Consider the following 27,855-nt stretch of genomic DNA (forward strand, 5'->3'; position numbering starts at 1 on the left):
TTACAACTATGACCTTTGTATATTTACCAAGTACCCATACGTTGAGCCATGACATTGGCGTATAAGCGTTTCACGGGCTGGTCCAAATCTAAAACACTTTGCCAGTGTCATTTATCATTTGCGAAGTTGCACCATTTATACGTACTATCAAGAGCAAACAAGTCTTTCTGAACAAACTCGGATGTGTTCATAGACACTTCTGCTTTCCTTATACACCTATACATGCCGAATCGAAGGATCTTTTCACCATATCATTATAAAGTTCATATAGAGATCATTCCATGTTTTCGGTTTGCAGAGTGAATTTAGGTTTACCACTACAAATATTTCGAAATGGTAGAAAATGAGTAGAGTAAGCTTCTTTTCCAGTAATCGGTTAATCAGCTATTAAACAATGCACTAAATGCCCGATAAAAAAAAAAAATATAAAATAATAATTGGCGCGTACACTTCTGTTACTCCTTTTAAGCCGACTCCAAACGGCAAATAGTTTTTATGAGGAACTTTTTCGTGGCAGAAGGTCGGAGTTCGTCGGAGGTTTGCCATTTCCTGCCGAGGGGTAATCGCTATTAGAAAAAACTTTTTCTATCATTTTGCTGTTTCATGCATGATAACTTCTCTAATATGTGAATATATGAATTTATGTAGTGAATAATTTAACATCTATCTCTAATATCTCTTTGCAGGAAAAGAACTCGTTTTATAACGTTTCGTGTATACTGACGCTTCCGCCGTATCAACGAAAGGGCTATGGACGTCTGCTAATTGACTTCAGTAAGTGCTTTAACTTTAATAAATTTAATATATGTATATATACTTAATTTAGTCTCGCAAATGCTAAAATTGAATTAAGTGCTGATAGAACACTTTCAGGAGAGAAATCGTAATTAGCTGAATATGTGGAATATCTGGAAATTCTTATACCGTAAAAGAAAGCTTAACAAATTAACGTCACAGTTTTGAAACTACCCTGAGGTCAATCGTTGGGAATTGTATAGCTTCACATTTATTATTGTAGCTAAAATGTACTCGGAATCTATTTATATCTATAGCTATAGTAGTTACTCGATCTATGCTTAGTGATATTTAGTGGTGATCATTACGATAGCCGAGAAATGTGGTGAAGATCATATGGAACTGGCTATTGTGGCAGTGATCATCGTCGTGCGTGTGTGTGTTCAAGTATTGATAAATTATTGTACTCAATTTATGGGTATTTTCAGACAAGCCTAATGAAAAGTATACAAGCTCCAACCGTCGTTTCAACATGGGCATGTTGGATAAACGGTTGTATCACGTAGAGTATGGTTGTATGTTGATTCAACGGTTGCATGAAAATTAAAATGTTTTAGTTTTGGTGGGTGGAGTTAGCGGTTGTACAGTGAGTTGGAACGTTTGTTTATATTTTTCTTTTAGAAAATTTTTCTTTACGCAGAAAAAAAATTTAAAAAACATATTAAAAAAAAAATTATGTTCAAATAAAATAACGAATCTTCTTCTTCTTTATATATAAAAATGAATGTTTGTCTGTAAGTCCTCGATGAACTCAAAAACTACTGGGCCGATTATTATAAAAATTACAGCTAGTCATAAATAAAATAAAATTTCATCTGTTATTATTATTGAACAAATTTCACTTGATGCATTTTACGAAATGTTCCACACCACGAAAATGAAAATAATAATACGTGTATATGTACAACGTGTTGAAACAACGGTTGCTTACTTCTAGCGCCGAATTTATTACACATACAACATCAACAATCGTTCTTTAGCATAATAAGCCGAATCCTTAAATCTCAGCTCAGACAGCAGCCTATTTGTGTATTTGTAATCGAGGTACTCACACTATTTTCCTTCTTAGCCGATTTGTTAGTTGGCACTTCAGGAAATATGTTTTGCTGTGAACGACCTTTTTGATTTATTTCTATTAGTTTAGTAATGCTCTTTCGTACCAGCTGATTTATAGCAATTTCACTGTACCCAAGTAAAATTAAAAAAAAAAAAAAATTAAAAATGCAGAGATGTAGCGAGAACTCAAAAATTATTAATAAATTCGTAAGTCAATTTCGACATTCTCAGTCAAAAAATTTAAAATAAGTAACTCAATCCTCTATTTTCTTAGGCATTCTTGCGCTTGCGAATCAGCTTCGTTTCATCCACTGCAAGAGTGTATCCTTGAAATATCAAATGTTTCACTATAAAAATTTATTCCTTCACGTTTTGATATTTTAAACTTAAGCTTCGTGATTCCGAACAATTTGATGTGAAAAATTACATCAATTAAATGCCCATATGACAGGGGAGATAAAATCCGCCCAACAGTCGATTCATGAATGCCTAATTGTTGAGAACGTCGAGATATTACCGTTAAAAATTAAAAAAAAACTATATATTAACTTTTCGTGTTTGTTACTACATTTATTGATAATACAACATTTTTTTTATTTATTTTAAAACCAATATCTATTATTATAAAAATGCCGCTGAAGTTGACCCTCCCAAAAAATCGGACCCGGACGGCGTAGGTGACTTCGAGACTTCTGTTCATCTGAAACACAATATTCAAGAGGATTCTTAATCAGAAAACGTGCAGATATGATCGGAACGAGAACAAATGGAAAAAATTAAAAATTGACAAAATGGCGCGCTTTTGAAAAAAAAGTTCGAAAAATCGAGTATTTTTCCACTAGTTTTTTAGTGTAAAAAATAGGAAATTATCTAAATAAACTTATAATTCTACTTACGACGATAGCCATACATGTTGTGAACGGCATATTCAAATTTCAAGTGCTTCGGTTGAATATTTTTTTTTTGGTTTTCATCCCCGCCGGGCCGAAAAAAAGTCGTTTCGAGATAAATGAGTTCAGGAGCGCGTGCACCGCTCACTACCTAGTTAATGGGCTGTAGAAGCTATAATATTGGGAGTTTCCGCACGAAAATTTCACAGTATATTCTTAAGATACTATACTTTCGAAATATCGAAAAAAACCAAAAAATTGAGTTTTTGAAATTTCTAGACCATCGGGCCTCCTTAAAAATCGACCATTTTTGTAATAAGTTTCAGTAATTTTAACGCGTTGTTCTATCGTGTAAAATTGTACATCTGTCTCCTTGACAAAAATGAAAGAAGATATAAAAACAGATGCCGTCTAGGAATTATTCACTTTGGAAAGACCCTTTGCAATAAGCAATAGAGTATTTGTGCATATGTTGAGTTTTGAGACTAAATATGTATAATATTAATTTAATTTCATTAATTTGAACCTGATTGTGATTGTTTGGTATTTACATTACGAAATCGTACTTTAAACGAATTTTACCTCTAAATGCACGCTTCATTCAATAAATTAATGCGTTACTATGGAAACTATAGGGCAACACAACGGACCCAACTTGCGGTCTATGTGGCACTCCGATGAGGGGTCACCCTTAAACCAACCCAACTATGGAAACTAACGGTAATACAAACATTGAAAAAGGTCACTAATTAAACTTATTGCTGTTCGAGTTATAATCTATTTTTTTATTATTGTTCCACTTTTCTGTACAGTTTAATGTCTTACGGCCAGGCCGCTGACATTGAACCGAAAATTTTCGTACCAATAGCTAATATATATATACAAACATACTTATGTACATATGTATATAGCAGGTACTTTTTGCTTCTTCAGGTGTTACTATAATCAGGTTACCTTAAAAAGTCGACTGTTTTGGTTGAGTGCGAAAAATGCACATTTACCCATCCATACACTTTTCGTAATGATATCGCATTTAATGCAAACTCTGATTACTCATTTCATTCACGACAAAAGCAAAGCTGATGAGTCAGTAACACGAGAAATTTAGTAACCAAATAAAAGCAAAAATTATGTCCAGTTATTCATTCGCAAAAAATTTCTGTATAAATGAATGTGCGAATGGGTTCACACATTTGTGTGTGTGGTGATTTTTTCAATGACCACAACTAAATCCTAAAATTGTTATAATATTTTCCTTATAAAAATGTATTAATGAAATTATTGCTTTGTGCTTGGAAAATTCATTGTTATGCCACACCTATGTATTGCCGTCGCTGTAACTGCTTCGCTTTTGAATTTTTGAATAGAGTCGGCATTTCGACTATTCACACAAAGTGTCTGCAACAACACCATCAGATGTAGAATTGCATTATGCATACATTTTGTACATAGATAGTATTTTTATATGAGCAAATCTTTGTGTGCCTTTGATGCATGCCTACATAATATACTAACACATACTTGTGCATGTATGTGCTTGGCAGTTATTAACCCGGCTGGAAATTGAAATTGAAGAAAGCTCCCATACAGTAATGTACTTTAATTCCATCGCTTAGGTTTGAAGCTACACCTTTTTCAACAGTGTTTTAGAAACCGTCAAATACATATAAAGGGTCTTACAAAAGTGAAGCCTAGATGCCAGTAGTGAATAGTTCCTACACGGCATCTTTTTTAAGACAGCTTTGACATTTCTCAAGTAAACAGATGCACAATTTTACACGATACGATTTAACGCGGTGAAAATTATTGAAACTTATTATGAAAATAGGAAAGAGTTCACCTCTTTCCATTTAAAATAAACCTTTAATTTATATGTGGGCACATGGCATACAGCGGTGGGGCTGCAATGATTCAAAGATTTCAGAACAAGTTTATAAAAGGTCCAGTAAACTCATTATGCTGTGTGAGGAACACTGGCTTACATCGTGACCTCAAGATTACGTCGGTATCTAAAGTTGTGAAAAAATATCATACGAAAGGCTCGAAAATCATACCAACTCTGAGACTCGGCGACTTGCTAATCTAGACGAGCAATTTTTAAGAAAATAGTCCATATTTAAGAATAATATATCGCAAAATTCGTGATTTTTACTTTTTTGGTTGTGCAAAAATAATCGTCCGAGCAAGTTGACAATTCAAACGTTGTTAAAAAATTGTTGGAAAGTGGTTCTGTCTTGAACATAAAAAGGACTGGCAACCCAAAAACTAGACGTGCTGTTGAGAATATTCCAGCTGTAGCGCAAAGTGTTGCTTCATCATCGATACCTCGACGCTCTCAATAATTAAGCATTCATGCATCGACTTTTTGTCGGATTTTCTTTTCTCTTTCATGGGTGTACATTTAAACGATGTAATTTTTCAACTATAATTTTTAAGAGCCATATTTTGAATGAAAATAGTGTAACGAAAGAAATAATCTAAATTGTTGCATGTTTCATTTTAAAACAACATCTAGGAGCGTCTTTTGAAACACACTTTACTAAATTTCGAGCTTAGGATCTTTTGTGTTCTTTACTCTTCACCATACATCATTCAAGAAATCTATGATGGAACTGGGTTGGGCTGAGCTTATGTGCCTCGTTCCGGCCGCACTAGGCTGAGTTGCTTATTTATTATTCTTAATCGGCATCGCATTCGAGAAAGCGTTAAATAGCGTTAAATAAGCGGATACCTAAGGGACTGTCACATTTGTTTGCTTATGGGAGGTGTCCGCTTATGAGAAAAGTTTAAAAAAAGTGAATGGTATGGGAGGGTGAACGTGTTATGGGAGGGCTGTCTGCTCGACAAAAAAAATAAAAAAAAAATTCTTGGTGGCATGTTGGAAAAAAGTGTCGGCTCATCGCGGTTTCGTTGGCTGGGTCATATCGTCCGAACAAACGTTCCGGCTCTGAAAGTATTCGATGCGGTACCAGCTGTTGGCAGCAGAGGAAGAGGAAGGCCTCCTCAGCATTGGAAAGATCTAGGGAGGAAGGACTTGGCTTCACTTGGTAACACTTCACGGCTGGCGCACTTTGTTAAACTCGGCCAAAAAAGCTTAAGGTGGTCTAGAGCTCGAAAATTTAGGGTATTTTCAGAATTTTTTTTTGCAATAAAAAAAATGAAAAACGATATTAAAATTTTTAGGCTTTTTATAACTTCTTTTACATAAAAATATTATTTTTTTTTTTAATTTTAATAATTTTAAAAATTGCGCTGAAGTTGACCCTCACGGAAAATTGGACCTGGACGGTGTTGTCCATTTTGGCTCTTCTATTTATCTGAAACACAAAAACCAAAAGAAATATAAATCAGTATGGCTGTAGCTATGTCCTGTACTAGAATGAAGAAAAAAAAATTTGATAAAATGGCACGGTTTTGAATTTGGCACTCTCAAAAGCGGGGGTTTTCAGTTGTTTAATCAAAAAAATACGAAATAATTGATTGATGATTCTAGTACGGGCAATAGCCATTGATGTTGTGGACAACATATTAAAATTTCAGACGTTTCGGTTGAATAGTTTTTTGTTTTGACAGCTGAAAAAAAGTAGTTTTGATATAATTGAGTTTAAAGTTTCGAGAGTTGATATTTTCCATTGATGCCGGGGCGTGGCGAATCTGACTCTACCTGCTCAAACGGCTTTAGAATCAAAAATAATGGTAATATCCTTCCAAAAATTTGACAGTATATTCTGAAAAGCCTATACTTTCGAAATATCAAAAAAATTCGATTTTTTTTTAATTCTAGACCACCGGGACCCCTTAAGCAGTTATCGCGCGAATCAATAAGAAGAAATTTAAGGGGTTATATACCCTGTGAACCCGAAAAAATGGACGATTGTCATAGTTTTTTTTTAATATGTTTTAGAACTTTTATTCAAATGAGGCATATATCATACTGAAGGGTAACTCTCGAAGAATACATTTTGGTGTTTTAATTTAAAAAAATGTTATTATTTATTGTTGATATCGCCCCTCCTCCGAAACGCCGTTTTTTTGAAGAGGGTTGCGGTGATCACGGTAGCTCATGAGCAGCTCAACTGAAATTAAAAAAATTAAATTGTTATTGTAGAAAAATGTTTTTTAGTGAATCTGAAAAAAATATTTCTCTATATGAAAACCGCTTTGCACCAAAAAAACTATTTTTGAGGGGTTGAAAAATTAAAAAAAAAATTAATTCCAGCGAACTATGCAAATATTTATAAAAAGTGTACCGTTCAGATTCACGAGGTTGTAACTTCGAATAATTAAAAGCAAAGTTTATGCAAATCGGTCAAATAGTTTTTGATAAATAATGATCACCGCGAGGGTAATTTTCAAAAACACGACTTCGAGCTAATCGCGTCTAAAGTTTTGCGTGCACTTCATTTATGGATAAGGTCACGCGCTTGCACGGTCTGTATCTTTCGTTCTGGTGCTCCGATCTTTGTGTTTTTTGAATTTATATTTTTAAGATGATGTACTTTTAGAATATGCCATAAAAAATTTTCGATTTTTTAGTCCAACACAAGGTATATAACCCCTTAAAGCGTCCAACATTCTGAATGGATTTTATAGCAATCGGCATTGAGTTCCAAATTTTGGCAACACTGGCAAAAACATTTTATAGGAAACAGTGTAATTGTGTTTTGGTGTAATGAGTTACAGATTCTAACTGACTGCGGTTTTTGTATGGATCAATGTACCTATGTATAAATAAAAGCTTACGATCTTTTAAGAAAACAGTCAGGTTGCAGTTTTGTATTTTATAGCTATATTGGGAAATGTGACCAAACTTACACTTGGAAAATACTTATCTGGTACAATTGTTTAGTGCCATTTGCAGTTTTTGCTCACATGTAAGGTCTGGGTGACCATAAAAGTTCTCACCAAGTGTAGTTTTATTGTCTTGAGGTATAAAGTCTGCTATGCGCCATAACTTTCTTAGCGCGGAATAAATCTTATGAGAGTTTTACTTTTGAAATTCCAGCAGCAGAGAAAACTCACTTCTCTCTATATAATACCTACTTACCCCTAAAAAGCCTAGAAGCGACAACAAAAAAAAAAAATCAAGGGTATTTTGTAGTCACTTGAAATATGCATTTTGTTATACTAAAATTCAATGGGCTATGGGGTCGAAATGCAAAACTCATAAAGAATCTATGTTTTAGGCCCGAAATTTCAGTCCATGTGTTATAGGAGAAGAAATTGCAAGGCTACAAATTAATAGTTGTTAGGGCAAGTATAGGCATAAGTCTGCATCTTTCTCAATTCCTTCCAAATATTTTCTTCGAGTTTCCAACAGGGCACACAAAAGCCATTTACATACAAATTTATATGTAATCATACTTTTATTCGTATATTAATGCATACATAGCCGTACTTTAACCTAATCCCATTCCTTCTCATCGAATGCATGTGAATCACTGTGCACCGACAGTGCAACGCCTGACAATCACCAGCAACAGCAACAAAGCTAAAAGCGCCGGCGTACCTTGCCGGTTGCCGGTTGCCAATTTGCCGACTTGTCGCCTCGTCGCTTTTCCTTGTTACGGTGTATCGGCACTGGGTGTAATGTGCCCGGTTATATTTGTATGTATAGTGTAGCTGACTGCTGCTGGCGTTTGTTGTTGCCGTTGTCGTCGCCGCCATACACAGCACACAGACTGGGTATACGTCTGCAGCAGGGACGTGCAGTGTTCCGTTTCGTTTCAAGCGACATTGACCTTACACCACTTTACATAGCTGATATTCTCGTGCTCATGCCCGTACTTATGCTTGCGCTTATGTGCCGTCACGGGCTACTCATGTAATGCATTTACGCGTATGCATGGAGATATGTGTGCACGTGATATATATGTATATTTGTGTATATAAAAGAATACTCATATATCAGTGGTAGCGCCATATCTGGCAGCTCACGGCATTCATTCTGGCTGGCGTCTGTCATGCTTTTGCTAGACTTTTGTTGGTGGTATGTTCCAGCAAGCACAGACAGTTGATACATATTAATTTCCCGGGCCAAGGGAGCATACGTTTCAACTCCCAAACGCGGAAGGAGAATCCTCAGAAAAAGGCTTAACAAATTTTATTAAATAATTTCAATTGTTATACATTTACGTTCACACTATAAAGCAGATACACAAAGTGTGGCGAGTATTCATTTATTGTATTACTGGACGCTTATCCAAGTATTTAACCCACGCTGATTACTTTTCCCATAGTTTTTTTACATTTATACAATACCTACATACACATGCACATGTGTACGTGTAGCACCAAATACCTTTGTGGGAATTTAATTTGAATATTACCGGCAAAACCTTTCGGCTGTTAAATCTCAAATTCGTCACTGCTTGTGATTCATAAAGATTAAGCTGCTTACAGAATGATTAAAAAATGTAGCCAAAAGCTGCAATAATGTCTATAATAAAACTGCTACGTCGTTTACTGGCTTGAAGTTGATTCAGAGAAATTTATTGTGATTTTCTCTAACATTATTTTTTTGGTATTACAGTAGGTTCTGTTTTTATGCGGTAGATACGTTCCGCAAGAAACAGCATAAAACAAAACAGCATAAAAAAGCTACTAGTTCTATAGTAAAACTATAGATACGTTTCAAAAGTGCTAAAACCGCATAAATCTGAAATAATGTAATAAAATCGCATAAAAAAGGGCACTAGTCCCATATTATAACTATAGATACGTTCCATTGGCCGCATGAATCTGAAATAATTAAATAAAATCGCATAAACGAAATATTGTATTTTTGAAAATTATATCTTTATTTAAGAAACGTCAGAATCGAAAAATAAATTTAAGTCAGAAATAAAATCAGACAATACCCACATGTTGCGCGTTCGTTTAGGATTTGGCGTAAAATCACTTTCGTCACTTAAGGAAATGTACACGTCTGATCTAGATAGTTATGCAGGCGGTTCCATACTTGTAGGGTTAGCATTTCTGATGTAATCTGTGATGAGTTTTTGCTTAGCTGGCTTAGAATCTTGTTCATATGTACAATTCCCAATAGGTCGGCATGCATTTTGTAATTTAAAAAAAACCGCACTATTTCAAAACCGCATAAAAAAAAGCCGCATAAAAACAGAACCTACTGTATTGAGTTTTATTTTGTTTTGTTTTTCCAGAGGTGATTATTTGAACTAAGAAATTTTTACCAAATCAAACAAAGTTTCTTCCATTTCATGACGCCACGAATAATTTTTTATAGAAAATGAGCTAAGTTGCACAGGCAAATACGACATCGAGTACCTAGGTTAGGTTAGGCTAGGTAAGTCAGGTTGCTTGCATAAGGCAAGACACTCGGTGGCCCTAAGGCTCCAGAGTGGCCGGTAACGGAGCAAAGTGTGATGTTTTGTTGTTGAATAAGTGAGAGTGACCTCATGCATTCTTTAGCACATCTTGAATTGATGCGCGTCGAGGCCAGTGTCTTGATCGCTGCTTGACTAGCAACAAAAATGGTAAGGCTTGTTGGAGGTAAGTCCATCAGTCTTATCGTTTTTGCTGCTTTATCTATAGCGTAGAGCTTAGCTTGGAAGGCGCTACACCAGTCTGTGAGCCCAAAAGAGCAGTTTAGGTATAATCGATCCGAGTACACTCAGGATCCAGTGTCATTTTCCATCTTTGAGTCGTATGGTGACTACTATCATCTAATATGACCCCGGCCTGCTAATCCTTCCTGCCAGTTATTCGTATTGTATAGCCTCTGTTCAAATCTATGTTGGGAACCACATAATTTGTTTTCGATGCGTCTTGCAAGTGTTCCACAGATAGTAGACCTGATGCATGACCGTACGTGTTTTTTTTTAGCCTGCCTGCTGCTTCAATCCTAGAAGCAGATTTGGTCGCTATCCCTTTGACATATACATATATCAATGAATGGAATATGTAGGGTCACTTCCAACACCGCCTGAGGCGTCGATCGGAGTGCATCTGCCATACTTGCACAAACTACTTGTTGGACTTTTATGAGATTCTTTAGGTAAGATTGTGTCTGCACCGTCTCCCATCACACGAAAGCTCCATATGTCAAAATAGGTCTCATCCATACGGTTTCAGGCCCAATTTTTGCCAAATGTCCTCTTACAGATAAATAGAGCATCACAAGCTTTCTTCGTCCTTTCCTCGGTGTTCCTTTTCGAAGAAAGCTTTGAATCAAGAATTATGCCAAGATATGTGGCTTCGATCGATAGGGGTAGTGTTACTATCGAACTATAGGCGGTAATTGAAAACTCGGTATCTTATATCTGCTAGTGAACAGAACTAGTTCGGTCTTGGCTGGGTTAACCATTACACTGTTCGGTCGTTAGTTGCCTTAACGAAAATTGCATGAGCCCGCTGATAGTCGAGAGAAACTTCCCTGTCATCAGGATGACTACATCGCATAAGCAACTATCTTGATTATTTTCTTGCTCATGTTAATAAGCAATTCGTTTAAGATTAGGTTCCACAGTAACGGCGAGATCACCACATCGAATACTTTATTTATTTATTTTTTAGTCAAAAACACAAAAATTCTGTATAACTGTTTATTAATAGAATTACAAATAAAAATAACTAAGACTACAATAAACAAGCTCCAGACCTTTATAAATCGCTGCCTTAGAGTCATCCTTCGCATATAGTGGCCCATTAACTAACCGAGGTAGGCAAAGGCCAGTTGAAGTTGAGATTCGTAAGCGTAAGTGGAGATGTATTGGCTATGCGCTTTGCGACTGGTATCAGGACAATGTCCTTAGACTAGAATGCACAGAGCCCACAACGTAGAGGCCGACCCAAAGGATCCTGGAGCAGAAGCCTGTAAAATGATTTCACGACAGCTAATAACTCGCTAACCTGACTGCAAATAAAGCTTAAAGCCAGAAATCGATCCCAATGGAATTTATTTGTTTCGGACCTTTCCGCTCCCAGCCGATGCGCTAGCAAATAATAATAATAATAAGACTAAAATACAATTTGATCAATAAAATAATAATTATATAAACGATTAAAAAGATGCATTCAACAAAAAAGGGAATTGATTTTTAGTAAAAAAAATTAAAAAAAAATCAAACGAAATAGAATTCGCAAGGAGCCCGAGCAATAGGTTCATTGGACTCGTAATTCGTTTTGAATATTTTGTGATAAAAAGGATAAGAGTTTCGTAAAGTTCTCGTCGGAACAAGAAAATGAATGCGTTGCCAAAGAAACGCACAATCAATGTCATCTTGAATTAAAGTAAATACAAAAGACAGCGATAGAGTCGACCTTCTGCAATCGGGCGACTTTGGAAACATATTCCAAGCCAAACGCGGTACACAGGAATATTTTTGGAAAAATATTCTGTCGAAAAAATATCGGGAATTGTTCATTTTAAAAACCGCGCGTTACACATAAGTATGTCTAAATTTTTTTTTGGTGGCACGTTGGTACCACTCTCCTCTATAGTGTCGCAGAGTTTGAGCGTCAATTAGTTTGTTTCTGGCATTTAATTATATCAGTCAACCGTAGGTGTGCTCTGCGATGTCCACTATAGATAAAATTATCGGGCAAAGAATTTGTCTTAAATTTTGTGTGTCTGAATGGGATGGGATTTCGTGTGCCGAAAATGTTGCAGAAAGCCCATCAACGTCTTCAAGGGATGAAAACGTCAACGAAGTCAAGGAAATGATGCTGGAAAACCATCAAACCATCATTTAAGTTTGTGGAACGTGCCCTCACGAATCAACTAGCAACATTTTACACTATCAATTGTACATGAGTCGCGTGGGCTCGACTGGTTCCAAGTGAGTTGAATTTCTTTCAAAAAATTCATCGGAAGAAGGTGGCTGAAGACATGCTTGAGCAAGTGAACTTGGACCCAACGTTTATACAGCGCATCATAACAGGTGATGAAATGTGGGTAAATGAGTTTGACGTGCAAACCAGTCAAAAGGCGGCTGAATGGCGCAATCCACATAAGCCGAAACCCAAAAAAACCACGTTAAAGGTGGTCAAAAATGAAAGTCGGGCTACTCGTTTTCTTTGATCATTCTGGTGTTGAGCACTCATTAATTCGTTCCAAATGGTTTTACGGTAAATAAGGAATATTATTTGGAAGTTATGGGACGTTTGAGAGAGAATGTGAGTAGGAAACGGCCTAATTTGTGGATAGAAAACTCATGGATCTTGCACCATGATAACGCACCGTCCCACAAAGCTCATATTGTGAACACTTTTTTGATCAAAAACTCGACAAATATCATCGAACAACCATCGTATTCACCGGATTTAGTTCCTTGTGAGTTTTTCCTTTTCCCAAAACTTAAATTGCCACTCTGCGGATGCCGCTTTGAGTCGATAGAGGCCATGAAGGAGCATTCGCTGAAGGAGCTGAAGAAGATCTCTTCAAACGCGTTTAAAAGGTGTTTTGATGACTTGACTAATCGCTGGTGGCATATGTGTATTGCTTCGAATGGAGCCTATTTTGAAGGCGACAAAATAAATTTTTTCGTTTTATGGATCAATTCCCGGTACTTTTTTGACAGAATATATATGTAAAACGTAATTTAAAGAGTTAAAAAAATTAGTTTATATTTTCTGTCGTCATTTCGTCTCAAGCAACAGGATTTTCGTTTTGTCTTCATTTCGAGTCTAGCTACAGAAGTTGGTTTTTATCCTCATTTCATTTCAAACATCAGGATTTTGTAATCATTTCATCTCAAGCAATAGGCTTCTGGTTGCCTTACAAGAGGATTTAGTTTTTTCCCGTCAACATTTGTGCACCTCCACTACCCAAGTTTTGTGCTGCCTTGGTTCAACAGTAGTTGTTTCTAATAATAGTTTCACATATAAGTAATTTATCTACTTTTTCGAGCCCAACTTCCAATCCTTGAGATCTGTCGGCGAATGTCTGGCTTCTCTCTCAATTGCATCCGAATACTTCGATATCAGGCTCATTTGGGTTTCCGGTCACAGCGGCATAGAGGAAAACGGCTGGGCTGATGAGCAGGCTAGACAGGGAACTTTTGAGACGGTTTCGTCGCAAAGTGAGAGTATTGGGGTTCCCTTAAGAACCTGTGGTGTGCTCCTGGAAAGATGGGCGTCGAGTCAACTCAGCGAGCGCTGGGCTAGTGCGCAAACATGCAAGGTCGCAAGATCCTTCTGGTCACGGGTAGATCGGGGGAACTCCTAGGGAACTCCTAAGGCTAACAAAGTCCCAGCTCTCGAGTTTGGTGGGTATCCTTACCGGACATTGCCCGTTAGGTGTCCATGCGGTGAAGCTTGGGATTGCCTTAAGTCCGTTCTGCAGAGGCTGTCTTCAGGACGAGATGGACTCATCTCAACACCTTCTTCGCAGCTGCCCTGTTCTCATCTGCCAAAGATTTCGACACCTGGGCTCTCATTTTTTCGCTACGCCTGCGGATATAGCGGGTTTAAATATCATACATCTGGCGAAGTTCATCAGTAGCTTGATGCGGCTAATTACGAACGTAAACCAGTCACCGTCCACGTCGTCGTAAGTGCATGGTCATCATCCCCTAATCCCACGGCTCCTTCTTCCTTCCCTTCTCCTTTCCCTTGTATGGCATCACAACGTACCAATTTTGAATATTTGTCCAAGTGGCCCTAAGCAAGGGCAGCCATTTAACCTAACCTAACCCAATCCTTAATTAAAAAGCGAGATTACCCATACAAAATTTTTCACCCGAAATCTGAGATTATAAAATAATCCTAGACTATAAAGGTACTTTTTTTCGAACAACCCGGCGTTTTTTGTGTTATCGATGATTATTATTAGGAATGTAAGGAAAACCTGCAAAGTAAAAACTAAATAAAATGCACACCGGCAAAGAAAAGAGGTTTGCTGCCATAATTTTTGCAACCTCCGCAGACGTCGTTTACGGACTCCCTTCAACTGTCTATTACTAGCAGCCAATTGCGCAATTAAATTAACCAGTGCTGCTCTTTGCCTTTTCTTCATATCATTAATAATAATTAAACGAACCTAAAATACTAAAATATTCTACCATACCAATTTCTATGAAGAAAAACCTTTCAAAACAGTCTTGACAGTTCATTGTTAATTTTGCAGCTTATCTGCCCTATGTGAACGGGTATATTAATTTTTGTTGGTTTATTGCTAATCACTGCATATGTCCATAAAAATATTGTTCACATCCATTGAAACATTTTATGAAATACAATAGATTAGTTCCAACTACTTTAGTTCATATATTTCCACTGCTCTTACTCTGGTTGGATATCTAATTTTTTATCTCTTTCGCCTTCTCAAAAAAAAAAACCTTCATTTATACATACATATAATACATATGCATATAATCCTAAGCATTGTACGTAAAACATTATCGAGTGCCATTTCATGTGCTGCATATAATTCTTGTACATTTATAAATACAAAATTCGTTTTTCCCAAAGGTAGCAAACACAAATTTCCTTTGGCAGACTAATACAAAGTTATTGAGTTATTATTTTTAAGTTTGGAAAAACTCAGGCTTATTAATAAATCCTTTATGCGTTATTGCGTTTTTACGTAATTTTTTGTTTTGTTTTTTTTCTTCTTACTTTATTGATTTGCGTAATTGTCATTTTGTTTGTGTTGACAGTGGCGGCGACGATGACGACGAAATACATAGCGCCGAGCAGACAACAAAGGTCAGGACAGGTCACAATGAAAGGGCGTCGTCCTTGTTGTGGTACATACAGCAGACGGGTTCGCTGAGTACCGATTACATTTTAAATTGGCTGCAAAGTGACGAAGAGATGTGAAAATTCACAGATTTCCGTATCAAAAGACGAAAAATGGATTATGCATAAGTTGACTACTGACTGATTTAGTTGGAGAATTTGAGACAAGTATGACAAGTTAGATATTCGTTTGGCGAAAAAGAAATTCATTACTTTCTCGGTTGATGGTAGCTGGCTGTAGTGATCGATTTCTCGTCAAGTATCGATTAGCGGTAGACTAATCACCTACCTTGTCAGAAATCAAATAGATTAACGAAACCAACGCAAGACAAGTCTTGCCGGGGCCCTATGCTCCCGAGAGGAGTGAACAAGGAAAAAAAATCGATCAATCAAAACAATTTAAAGTTTATTTATTTTATACTCGTTGTCAAGGTGACATTTCACATTTAGAAAAATTCAATTGCTGTTGTTTGTTTGTTACATTCAGTTGTGAGTTACAGGGTGTTGCCAATGGAAGTCTTCTTCTTTCTTAATTGGCGCGATAACCGCTTACGCGATTTTGGCCGAGTTTAACAAAGCGCAGTAGTCGTTTCTTTCTCGTGCTAACCGGCGCCAGTTGGACACACCAAGTGAAGTCAAGTCCTTCTCCACCTGATCTTCCCAACGCAGAGGAGGCCTTCCTCTTCCTCTACTACCACCATCTGGTACCGCATCGAATACTTTCAAAGCCGGAGCGTTTGTATCCATTCGGCCGACATGACCCAGCCAACGTAGCCGCTGGACCTTTATTCGCTGCGCTATGTCTATGTCGTCGTAAAGCTCATACAGCTCATCGTTCCATCGTCTGCGATATTCGCCGTTGCCAGCGTGCAAAGGTCCAAAAATCATGCGCAGAAATCCAAGCGTCGCTTCATCGGATGTTGTCATCGTCCAAGCTTCTGCGCCATACGTTAGGACGGGCATGATGACAGTCTTGTAGAGTGTTAATTTTGTTCGTCGAGAGAGGACTTTACTGCTCAGTTGCCTACTTAGTCCAAAGTAGCACTTGTTGGCAAGAGAGATTCTACGTTGGATTTCAAGGCTGACATTGTTATCGGTGTTAATGCTGGTTCCTAAATAAACGAAGTTTTTTAATACAACCTCGAAATTATAACTGTCAGCAGTGGCGTGGGTGCCGATACGCGAGTGCGCCGACTGTTTGTTTGAAGACAGGAGGTACTTCGTTTTGTCCTCGTTCACCACCAGACCCATTCGCTTTGCCTCCTTATCCAGTTTGGAGAAGGCAATTAACAGCGCAGTTGTTAAGGCCGATGATGTCAATATCATCGGCATACGCCAGCAATTGTACGCTCTTATAAAATATGGAAGTCAACCATCAGAAAATTTGGTACATTTTACAGTTTTAAGTTTTTCTTTGAAATGCAACCCAGGCCGCTAAAATTGTGAATCGTGTTTATGGTGCCGAGCTCTAACAGCGAATTACGTGCAATTTTGGCTTCATCGATTCCGTTCAGACATTTTGGATGTTAAAGAAAATGTAGATATTGTCAAAAATGTCGATAAAATCAACAAAATAAGCAAAGTTGACCGGCATGTTAGAAGTCGTAGCATCACCCAGCAGCTAAAGATCGAAGTTTTCAATCGCTTCCGCAAAGCTGGATTCATAGGGAAGCTCGATGTTTGGGTGCCACACCAATTAACACCAAAAAAATATGATGGATCGAATTTCTATCTGCGAAGCCTTGGCCAAACGGAGTAAAATCGATCCATTTCCCAAACAGATGGTGACTGGGGATGAGAAATGGGTCACGTACGCCAATGTTCTACGAAAACGATCGTGGTCAAAGCGTGATGAATGATCTCAAATGGTGGCCAAACCAGGACTAATGGCTAGGAAGGTTCTACTGTATATTTGGTGAGATTTGAAAGGAATCATTTATTATGACTTTCTTCCGTGTGACCAAACACTAAATTCATATCTCCACTGTCAACAACTGAACCGTTTGAAGCTACCGATTGGCCAGAAACGGCCAGAATTTGTCAGCAGAGGAGGTGTTGTGTTGCATCAGGGCAATGAAAAGCCATACTTGGTTGGGAAATTTTAATGTATGCATCATATATAAATATACCGGACCTGGCACCAAGCGATTTTTCCCATCACAAAACTTTCTGAGTGATAAGAAATTGGTCGCAAGAGAAAGTTGTGAAAATCGATTACTAGAGTTTTTCGCCAAAAAGAACCAAGACTTCTATGCGAGAGGGATTATGCAGCTACATTTAAAATGGCAACGAATTATACAACAAAACGGTGCATATTTGACCGAAATCGGACAATCCGAAGCATCTTAAAAAAGTTTTGAATTTTACCCAAAACTAATGCATTCTTTTTCCCCAAACTAATATACTATATGTACATATTTTGAAATTTAACGAGTGAAGTCTGCATACTCGTCCTTTTTTTTTTTGTTTTTTGTTGCAAATTGTGCCTATTTTTCCATTCGGAAGTGCATAGGTTCGAATCTCCGTGCATGAAAACATCAAAATGAAAGAAAAAGGTTTTTCAAATGGCGGTCACTCCTCGGCAGACAATGGCAAGCCTGCGAGTGCACTTCTGCCATGAAAAAGCTCCTCACAAAAACGGTTTGCCGTTCGGAGTCGGCTTAAAACTGTGGGTCCCTCCATTTGTGGGAAAACATCAAGACGCGCACCAAAAATAGGAAGAGGAGCACGGTCAAAAAGAGTGTCAGGGCCAATTATATATATATACCTACATACATATATAATCTGTTCAGAAAATTGGTAGTGGAAGTGTTAACTTTCATCTTGTTTCTGAAGTTATTTTTGCGGATGCTTAGATATTCGTTGCATATTTTAAGGCGCTTAACGCATTTCCTAACCTTTTGCACTAATTTTTAATTACAAACTATTTTAATTATATTCATTTAATATAATTTAATTTTTTTATTTTATTATGAGTTATTTTCCTGTCCGAGTAATCGGTTCTTCACCTCAGAAGTATCACACTTTTGGCTACGCCTGCAATTGGATCGATAAAGTCGTCTCGTCATTCCCCATGCTTATGTCGCATTTTTGTGTAAATATGTATGTATGTATGTATGTTATTTTGTATTTGTGTTGAAAAGAAAAATCAAAGCAGCCTTGGATTCGCTACCTTATGTACTTGTTTGTATACTCGGGGTGTCTCATACGGGCGTGTGTGCTAGCTTTTGGGGGATGTGGACGAATGTTGTTAGTCTGCTGCGAAATTCAGGACAGGGTGTGGCAGAGCAGCAGAGACAGCGTTGGTACTCACGGTGCGCGTTTTTGCTGTTGTTGTGCGATGCAACGCACAGAAAGCATTCAACCCCGTCGTACGAGACTGCCACAGCAAATTTGCTGTTAAGGTGAGTTGGGGTACCGGAGAACTTCAGACGCCAACAGCCAAAAGCATAAACTGTTACAACACAAACTCGAACACATCACTCCATTACCAGCACCAGCACCGGCACCATCACCACCACTAACTCCACCAGCGCCAGCACCGGCACCGGCACCGGCACCATCATCCACTGCACTTCGGTTGCAATTGTAATTCGCTGACAATGTACAACTTTATGCATACACACATACATACATACGTATGGATGTCAGAGTGTGTAGATATTATAAGTTATAAGGTGCGTGGGTTGAATGGACGCTTGCCGGCGCTGCCGTAAAACGTTTGCAACTCTTGAATGATGGAATAGAATTGGACTGTTCCTGCATCGTTTGTCCGTTCGTCCAGGGTTTTGCCCGTTCAAGCGGTATGCAAGTGTATGTATATGTATATATACATACATCATGTATGTGTGTATGTGCCTGTATACATACGAGTATTTATATATCGACATCTGAAGTACTCATCCTTAAGTTTGGTCTGTCTAGACGAATGTAGATGGCATTTTATTACGGGAATATGACAAAGTTGGTCATAACGTCAGGGTTGAGAAGTTCAGCAGCAGACAGCAAAGCAAAAAATACAGTCATTGATCATTGGTTTGAGGGTAGACACGTGATGCCAAAGAACTTGAAGGCGTTCACACGATGACCCTGCACTCTCACTAGTTGTTATAAATACAAATGTTAAGAGATGCGAAATTGTTTACTCCAACTATTTCCCGTTTGTTTTTTACGTTTTTTTTTCTACCTACTTAGGTTACCTTTTGACCAGAGTGGAGGGTAAGATTGGATCGCCGGAAAAGCCGCTCTCCGACTTGGGCTTAATTTCATATCGCTCCTATTGGAAAGATGTGCTTTTGGATTACCTTTGCAACAGAACCGGAAGTGCATTGAGCATCAAGGATGTATCGCAGGTAAGGTGTTGATCTATGCCAAAAAACGCGGTATGCATGCGAGCGCGAGATCGTATAAATTTCAACTTGGCCAACATGCATACATATACATATACAGATATACATATAACTGTATATATATTAACTGGTGCTGTGTTATCTATCTCACGTGCGGTTACATTTTTACTTTATGCAGGAAACGGCTATATATTCATACGATATCGTTAGCACCTTGCAGGCATTGGGTATGATGAAGTACTGGAAAGGCAAACATATTGTGCTTAAAAAGCAAGTGAGTATTACATTTTATATACTATACATATATTATACATTGACTTATGCGAATTTTGGGTTCCGTTGTCATGAAAACGAATAAAAAAAATCGTGCTCCCAAACTGGAGTATATTTTCAGGCTTACCAAAGAATCTGGAAGATTCTCACATATCTAACTACCTCTATTTCTCTATACTATTTTTTTTCTTCTCTCCCCGCTCCCTTTCCAGAGCTTTAAATATTGGGTTCGGGAATAAGTTCGTAGCGTTTTTTTCGAAGACTTTTATTTAAACAAAAAACAGTAACTATATCAATAGTTGATTAACATCAATTATAAATGCGGCCTCGGTAGTCTAGCGTAAGTGCACTAGCCTGCCGTCCCAGAGGTTGTGGGTTCGAATCCCACATAAGCAACGTCTCTCGCACTTTTCCAAATTTACGTACTTTCCCTGTTTCCAAAGCAAAACAAAAAATGGTACCCCTCCACCCAAAAACTTATCCTTTCTATCCTTACTCCCGCACAGTAGTCAGCACATTATTTGCATATATGTATATATATATATATATAATTGGCGCGTACACTCTTTCTGGGTGTGGCGTGCGTCTTGATGTTGTTCCACAAATGGAGAGACCTACAGTTTCAAGCCGACTCCGAACGGCAGATATTTTTTATGAGGAGCTTTTTCGAGGCAGAAATACACTCGGAGGTTTGCCATTGCCTGCCGAGAGGCGACCGCTATTAGAAAAATGTTTTTCTTTTAATTTTGGTGTTTCACCGAGATTCGAACCTACGTTCTCTCTGGGAATTTCGAATGGTAGGCACGCACCAACCCATTCGGCTACGGCGGCCGCATTATTTGCATTGTGGCTGCTAAAACAAGCATAAACAAACAGTTACACATTGCATCAGTGGCGCCAGCAAGAGGAAACGGGCAATCGCGGTAATAGCACAGACACACCAAAATTTCGCAAGTCCTCAACCATCTGTGCGATCCTTCTGCCAGAAAAATGTGAAACACAGATGGCGCTCCAAGCAATAATAAGGCGTTGTTCCTAAGCAACGGCAGGTGGGCATTTCCACCACTTAGTATTGGTAGCGTCAGGCTAATCACCTACCCTGCCAGACATCAAATAGATTAACGAAACTAATGCAAGACAAGTCTTGTAGAGGACCTATGTTCCCGAGAGGAGTGAATCAGGTAGAAAAAAATCTATTATATATTCGCCATTGCTGTTTTCAAACCCTTCCCACCTCTCAACCAATTTTTTGATGGCACTTCACCAAAAATCGGTATATTGTCAAAGAATTTGTTGAGCCAGTTTTTGAGGACATCTTTGTTATCGACGGTAACGCCGTTCAAATAGTCTAACAGGTAGCGGAAAAGATGGTAATCGGTCGGTGCAAGCTCCGGAGAGCGAATACTGAAGGACCTCCCATTCGAGCTCTTGGAGTGTGGCTCTGACGACTTGCGCAACATGGGGCCTGGTGTAGAAGTGAAGGAGTATGGTTTGACCATGTCGATGAGGTCTTTTCAGTCGAATAGCCTCATTAACGCGGTGTAGCTGGGCAATGTAGAGGCTCTTTGTTGACCGTGGCATTCTTTTCGAGCATTTCCCAGCCCAACATGCCATTCCAATCCCACAAAACACATATCATGAGCTTCTTGACTCTCGGCTTTGGCGTATCTCCTGGAGCCACCCACTTCTTTCTTTGCTTCATATTGATGTTGAGGTACCATTTCTCATCTCCCGTGACGATTGGGTGCAAAAAGCGCTGTTTTTGATGCGCGTGTTGCTCGATGGCGGGCGTGATGCTGAGAAACAATTTTAAGGCGATTTTCTTTGTTTTTCCGTTGAGCTCGTGAAACACCCAAGCTCCCAATTTTTCGGTAAATTGCTTCAAGGTGATTGAGAATCGTTTTTGGGCCACAGTTCATTTTTTCCGCCAATTCACGACTGGTTTGGCGACCGTCTCCTTCAGAATTGATTTGAGACGTTCTTCATCGAATTCAGAAGGCCTTCCGCTGCGGGACTTGTCACCGACGTCCAAGTCGTTAGTTTTGAACTTTGCACACCATTTCCGTGACTTCCGTAGACTCACCTGCGACACCTTCTCCATACACCTCGCAAATGTCCCAGCTTTCTGCTCTCGATGAAAAGCAAAGAAGAGCAGGTGTCGAAAATGTTGATTTTTGCCAACTTGGTACATATTCCATTTCTAAGCCTCACAAATAATAAAAAATAAATAACTCAAAAATATAATTAGCAGGGTTTTGTAGAGCAGAAAAAGTTCTATCGAATAAATACTTACGCTTTGCCAAACCGCAAATAAATCGTTGTGAGGTAGGTAGGTTAGATGGCAAGAGTACCATAGGTACACTACAAGTAGCACTTATGTATGTGCCGTTTTGATGCCATAATGTGGACCACTACCTGCGAAAAAATTTAGGGAAAAAGAAAACCACCTACAGCCATTTAGTGCTGTTGATGTAGTGGAGGAGCGAAAAGGGATATAGGCTGGAGAACTTCCTCAAGCCATCGTCAAAGGGCACGCTAAGGAATCGCAAGCGCCTAGCCGCCAGAGGCGGACATTTTCAGAGAAAGTGCTCAACAGTATCTTTCTTTGCAGCATCCCCACAGCTTCTGCAATACGGGTTGTACGGAATTCCAAGCTTAATCGTTGTAAAATAAAAGAAAATATAAAAACGCTATGAACTTATTCCCCAACTCAATACAATGGGCTTTTTAGCCTGAGTGTTTAGGAGCTACCGAATCCCTCGATGCTTCGTGGTGCTCGACTTTTTAAATTTCAATTTCAATTTTATACATAAAATATTTGTTCGTTGTCGCTCATTTCAAATGCAACACCTCGCTGAGTGTCTGAAAAACTAATGATTTGCAACTATTTTCCATTCTCTTTGCAGGATGTGCTCGATGAGTATGAAAAACGTGTTAAGCAACGGGGTAATTTCCCGAAAATCGATGACAGTTGCTTGCGTTGGAGTCCCTTTGTGCCAACACAAACTAATAACTCTCCATAATAGTAGGCTATAAGTTCGCGTACGGAGACCATAGTTATTATCTACGTACACTGAATATGAATATTTCAACTAATACCGTTATATGGTTAGTTAGTAACCATGCATATACTTACACACACTTAGTTACTTAGCGTGTTTGTGATCATCAAATGCACTCACACACTTACTTTATAACTGTTTGCATACAACTTACTAAATTTTCTCAATTAATCACTTAAGTGTAGAAAATATGTTTTAAAAAAATAGTTTTTTGTATCACTCTTTGTATATATTAGGTACTATTTAGGGCATTTTGCAGTAGTGCGAATGGCAGGAGAAATGACAAATTCACCACACAACAATAAGAACAATTTTAACAAACGAAATGTGTATATAACTAAAATAAAAATTATGCTTGTAAAATATATATTTAGAAAAAATCAATAGAATTTATTAAGTACCAAAATAGATATTGATTAAAGTGTAATATTTATCTTTTTATAGAACGTATAAACCAGTTGTGTTTTTATTGTCCATGCGAGTTGGAGTTTACGCCGTTTAAGGGGAGGGTAACGTTAATTCATGGAAAAAAAGGCACATTTTTATGATTTTTTTTGATGACACAGTTAAAATTTATTCGTCAAATCTTTTACTACATAAAACTATAGCATTTTAAGCATATTTTGTGAAACTTTCATCCAAAAATATTTAAAAATACGGCAATGGCAGAAATTATTCGGACGCATCTCAAAAAAAAGTAGTTTTGCGGTGCCCCTCATAACTCGGTGTTAAATCATCTGAAATCAAAAAACCAAAGTTATTTCGTTAGATAATCGTTTTCTCCGGGTAATGCCGAGAGGGTTTTTTGAAATTAAAATTTTTTCGATTTTTGGGAACACGTTAAAGTCAAAAACACGATTTTCCCGTAAAAAATCGGTGAATTAGTTACCGTAAAAACAAAAGTATCAACAAATTCGAAAAAAACTCTTCGGCGTTACCTTGTAAAACATCTACAGAAAAAGTGTTCAAAATTTCAAAAGGATCGGTGCAGTAGTTTCAAAGTTATGAGGGGCACCGACTTTGAAAACGTAAGTTGTGGGAAAAACGCTTTAAAGTACAAATGGCGCGCGGTTGAGCCAGGTAGGTAGCAACACTTACATGTCTGTATCTTTGTAAGTTTTGCTCCGATTCATCTAAAATTTTCACAGAATATTCTTGAAAGGTTCTTCATTTAAAAAATGAAATACAAAAAAATGCAAAAAAAAAATTAAAAAAAAAAAAATTCGAGCTGTTGGAACAAGTTAGTGATGTGAAGAATAAAACCCGTGCACATCGCTCAAGAACAGCCGAAAATATTGCGGTTTTAGCCGAAAGTGTTGAAGAAAACCCAGGTTTCTCCATTCCTCGTCGTTCTTTAGAATTAGGCCTTCCACAAACATCATTACACCATATTTTGCATAAAGATTTGGGTTCTAAGGCTTATAAAGTCCAGTTAACTATAGTCCAAGAACTCAAGCCGGCCGATCATCAACAACATCGTGTCTTTGCTGATTGGGTCGTTGAAATGCATGAAAATAATCCGGAATTCCATCGAAAAATCATCTAGAGTGATGAGGCCCATTTCCACCTCGGTGCCTTCGTGCACATGCAAAATTGTCGGATCTGGGACCCAGAAAATCCAAGAGTTATTGTTTAAAAGCCTCTCTATCCTCAACGTGTGACTGTTTGGTGCGGTTTTTGGTCTGGCGGAGTCATTGGACCTTACTTTTTCGAAAATGAAGCTGGGGCAACAGTTACGGTGAATGGATTGCGCTATCGAGAGATGATCAACGAATTTTTATGGCCGAAATTGGATGGTATGGATCTGGACAACGTTTATTTTCAACAAGACGGCGCTACGTGCCACACAAGCAACGAAACCATTGATCTTTTACGGGAAAAGACCTCTTATTGGAAAACCCTTTATCAGTGGTGGTCAAGCTCCTTGATAGGCCGAGCCATTTTTTTTAATTTGAAAATTTTCTCGAACCGCAGTTAAATAAGTATTTGCAAGGTAATGCAAAAAGGTATTAGAACACATTTTTTGCCGAAATTATATTTATTTAAAACATATAAATAAAAGTACACACTTTGTATAGGGTGGGCCATGTAAAATTTGTTTTTTGAATCGGCTATAAAAAAAAAAAACTAATCAATATTTTTTCAAACTTTCTTTTTTATTTTGAAGATTGAACATTGTCATTTATGAATGAAAAATAATATCGGTCAAATGACTGCCACGACTGGCTTTACAGTAGGTCATTCGATCAACCCAATTTTTAAGCACATTTTCGATTGTTTGTGCTCCAATTTCTTGAATGGCAACTTTGATTTCGTGTTTTAAAGCATCAATCGTCTCTGGATGGTTCGCATAGCATTTGTCCTTAACGGCTCCCCACAAAAAATAGTCCAACGGGCTTAAATCACAACTCCGAGGCGGCCAATTGATATCGGAATTCAAAAACGGTAGCCAAAAGTTCGAGTGTAACTTTGGCGGTGTGACAAGTTGCACCGTCCTGTTGAAACCAAATGTCGTCCATGTCATCCTCTTCAATTTTTGAAAACAAAAATTCGTTAAGCATGTCACGGTAACGCTCGCCATTTACTGTAACCGCAGAAGAAGAAGAATACTCACCACTTTGGAATAGGTTTTCAATATTTCCCAATTTTGTTCAAGCGTATAGCGTCCCATTTCGTAAATGTCAAACCTTTAAGTAAATTATGAACACATTTGACATGCCATTTGTGTTACCATTTTCAAAGAAATAGGTGGTACAAAAAGGAAACGCTATATGGCCCACCCTGTATTAAATTTAAATATTAAAAATTAAACACATTTATTTTACTTATGTTGATACTTCTTTAAAATTTGGTGAATAATTGGTGACAGCACTTCTCAGTAATTCTTTGAGATGTTGGTTATATAATAAAGGGTGTTTTTTTAGAGGTTAGGTTTTCAAGTTGGCACTACTTTTTTCGTAGATGGTCTTTTTGACAACTGTCACTTGATTTATGCTCAGTTTGGTTTGCCATTTCATAATGAATAGACTTACACCTGAACAACGTTTGCAAATCGTACAAATTTATTACGAAAATAATGGTTCGGTTCGCGCGACGCATCGAAGAAAATTTTGTTCAGCGATGAAGCTCACTTTTGGTTGAATGGGTATGTCAATAAGCAAAATTGTCACATTTGGAGTGAACATAATCCACAAGCGATTGCTGAGACGCCGTTACATCCTCAAAAAGTCACTGTTTGCTGTGCTCTATGGGCAGAGGGAATCATTGGTCCATATTTCTATAAAAATGAAGCCGGCCATAATGTTACAGTCAATGGAGAGCGCTATAGAGCCATGATTAATGACTTTTTCGTGCCTGAATGGGACGATGTTGATGTGGACGACCTTTGGTTCCAACAAGACCGCGCTACATGCCATACAGCCAACGCAACAATCGATTTATTGAAGGAAACTTTTGGTGAGCGCATTATCTCGCGCCGTGGACCTGTGGCGTGGCCCCCAAGATCGTGCGATATAACACCGCTGGACTATTTCTTGTGGGGCTATGTGAAGTCGCTTGTCTACGCAGATAAGCCCGAGACGATTGACGTCTTGGAAGAGAATATTCGGCGCGATATTGCTGACATACGGCCCCAATTGCTGCAAAAAGTGGTCGAAAATTGGGCCTCTCGGCTGGAATTTATTCGAGCCAGCCGCGGCGGCCACTTGCCCGAAATCATTTTTAAAACATAATGGCAAACCCCTATCTTTATAATAAAGCTAAATTCTTGGTCATAACATTAAATTATATACGTTTTATTTCATCTTGAAAATCTAACCTCTAAAAAAAACACCCTTTATAATACCGATCGATGTTTGGATTTCACGAATTTAAAAGTGGAATAAAATGAAATGAAAAAAAATATTGAAATAATTCGACAAGCGGCCTTTTTTAATTCAAGATATGATACTTTGATTCTGGTAAAAATTTCCAAAATTCAGTAGTTGGAGTTTATTTATAATTCAGATGTAGGGCATAATCTTCTTGCATCTCTATTAATTCTAATTCTCCAGATGCTTTTTGGGTCATAATTATATTGGAAATGGAAAACTCACCTTGACTTATACTAATTTCAAATGGATTCAGAAAAAATCAAGAGAAAATGAAAAAGGAACTCGGGTACATTTATCGAGAGCCACAAATAATTCTACTAAGAGCCGGATGGGACTCACGAGCCTCAGGTTGGGCCTCCTGTTATATATAAAGGGTGTTTTTCTTAAGAGCTTGAGAATTTAAAATGATATACAAAACAGAAAAATTGTTGGAATTCATTTTTTTTTATTATAATCTGGTAGTTTGTTTCATGGCTTTTTTTTTTAATAAGATATCAGGCATATGCCATGTAAGCAGCGGAATTTTTGCCTACTTTTTCCTGAATAATAAATCTAAATGAGCCCAATCAGCAAAAATACAACGTGAACGGTGTTCATTTGGCTTCAATTCTTGTACGAACTGTATTTTATAGGCACGTAAGCCAAGATTCTTACGAGAAATTTTCCACTTAGTCAAAGGACAAAGACCAACAAGTTGACAGAGGGGGGTGGTATACGGTTCACTAGACAGGGCTAGCTTACGGGGGCGGCAGGCCTCGGTCGGGGAAAACCCCGAATCATTCCGATAACGTAGAGCCGGCTACCATGGGAATGTTGAAGGTCTTCTACGCTGACGATTGCCCGATAATGGCGTCGG

The 27,855-nt window shown here is 38.0% G+C and overlaps 1 protein-coding gene across 1 annotated transcript in view; it reads left to right on the forward strand.

The window, feature by feature from the left end:
* LOC129246925 (histone acetyltransferase KAT7) overlaps positions 1-23,564 on the forward strand; it is a 33,246-nt gene extending 9,682 nt beyond the window's left edge. The window contains exons 4-7 of the mRNA XM_054885677.1: positions 687-774; positions 19,638-19,795; positions 19,971-20,066; positions 22,972-23,564. Of these exons, the coding sequence (XP_054741652.1) occupies positions 687-774; positions 19,638-19,795; positions 19,971-20,066; positions 22,972-23,088 (459 nt within the window). The 3' untranslated portion in view covers positions 23,089-23,564. The remainder of the gene's footprint in view (positions 1-686; positions 775-19,637; positions 19,796-19,970; positions 20,067-22,971) is intronic.
* The last annotated feature ends 4,291 nt before the right edge of the window (positions 23,565-27,855 follow it).

Source organism: Anastrepha obliqua, chromosome 5, assembly GCF_027943255.1.
Source record: "Anastrepha obliqua isolate idAnaObli1 chromosome 5, idAnaObli1_1.0, whole genome shotgun sequence".
Lineage (NCBI taxonomy): Eukaryota > Metazoa > Arthropoda > Insecta > Diptera > Tephritidae > Anastrepha > Anastrepha obliqua.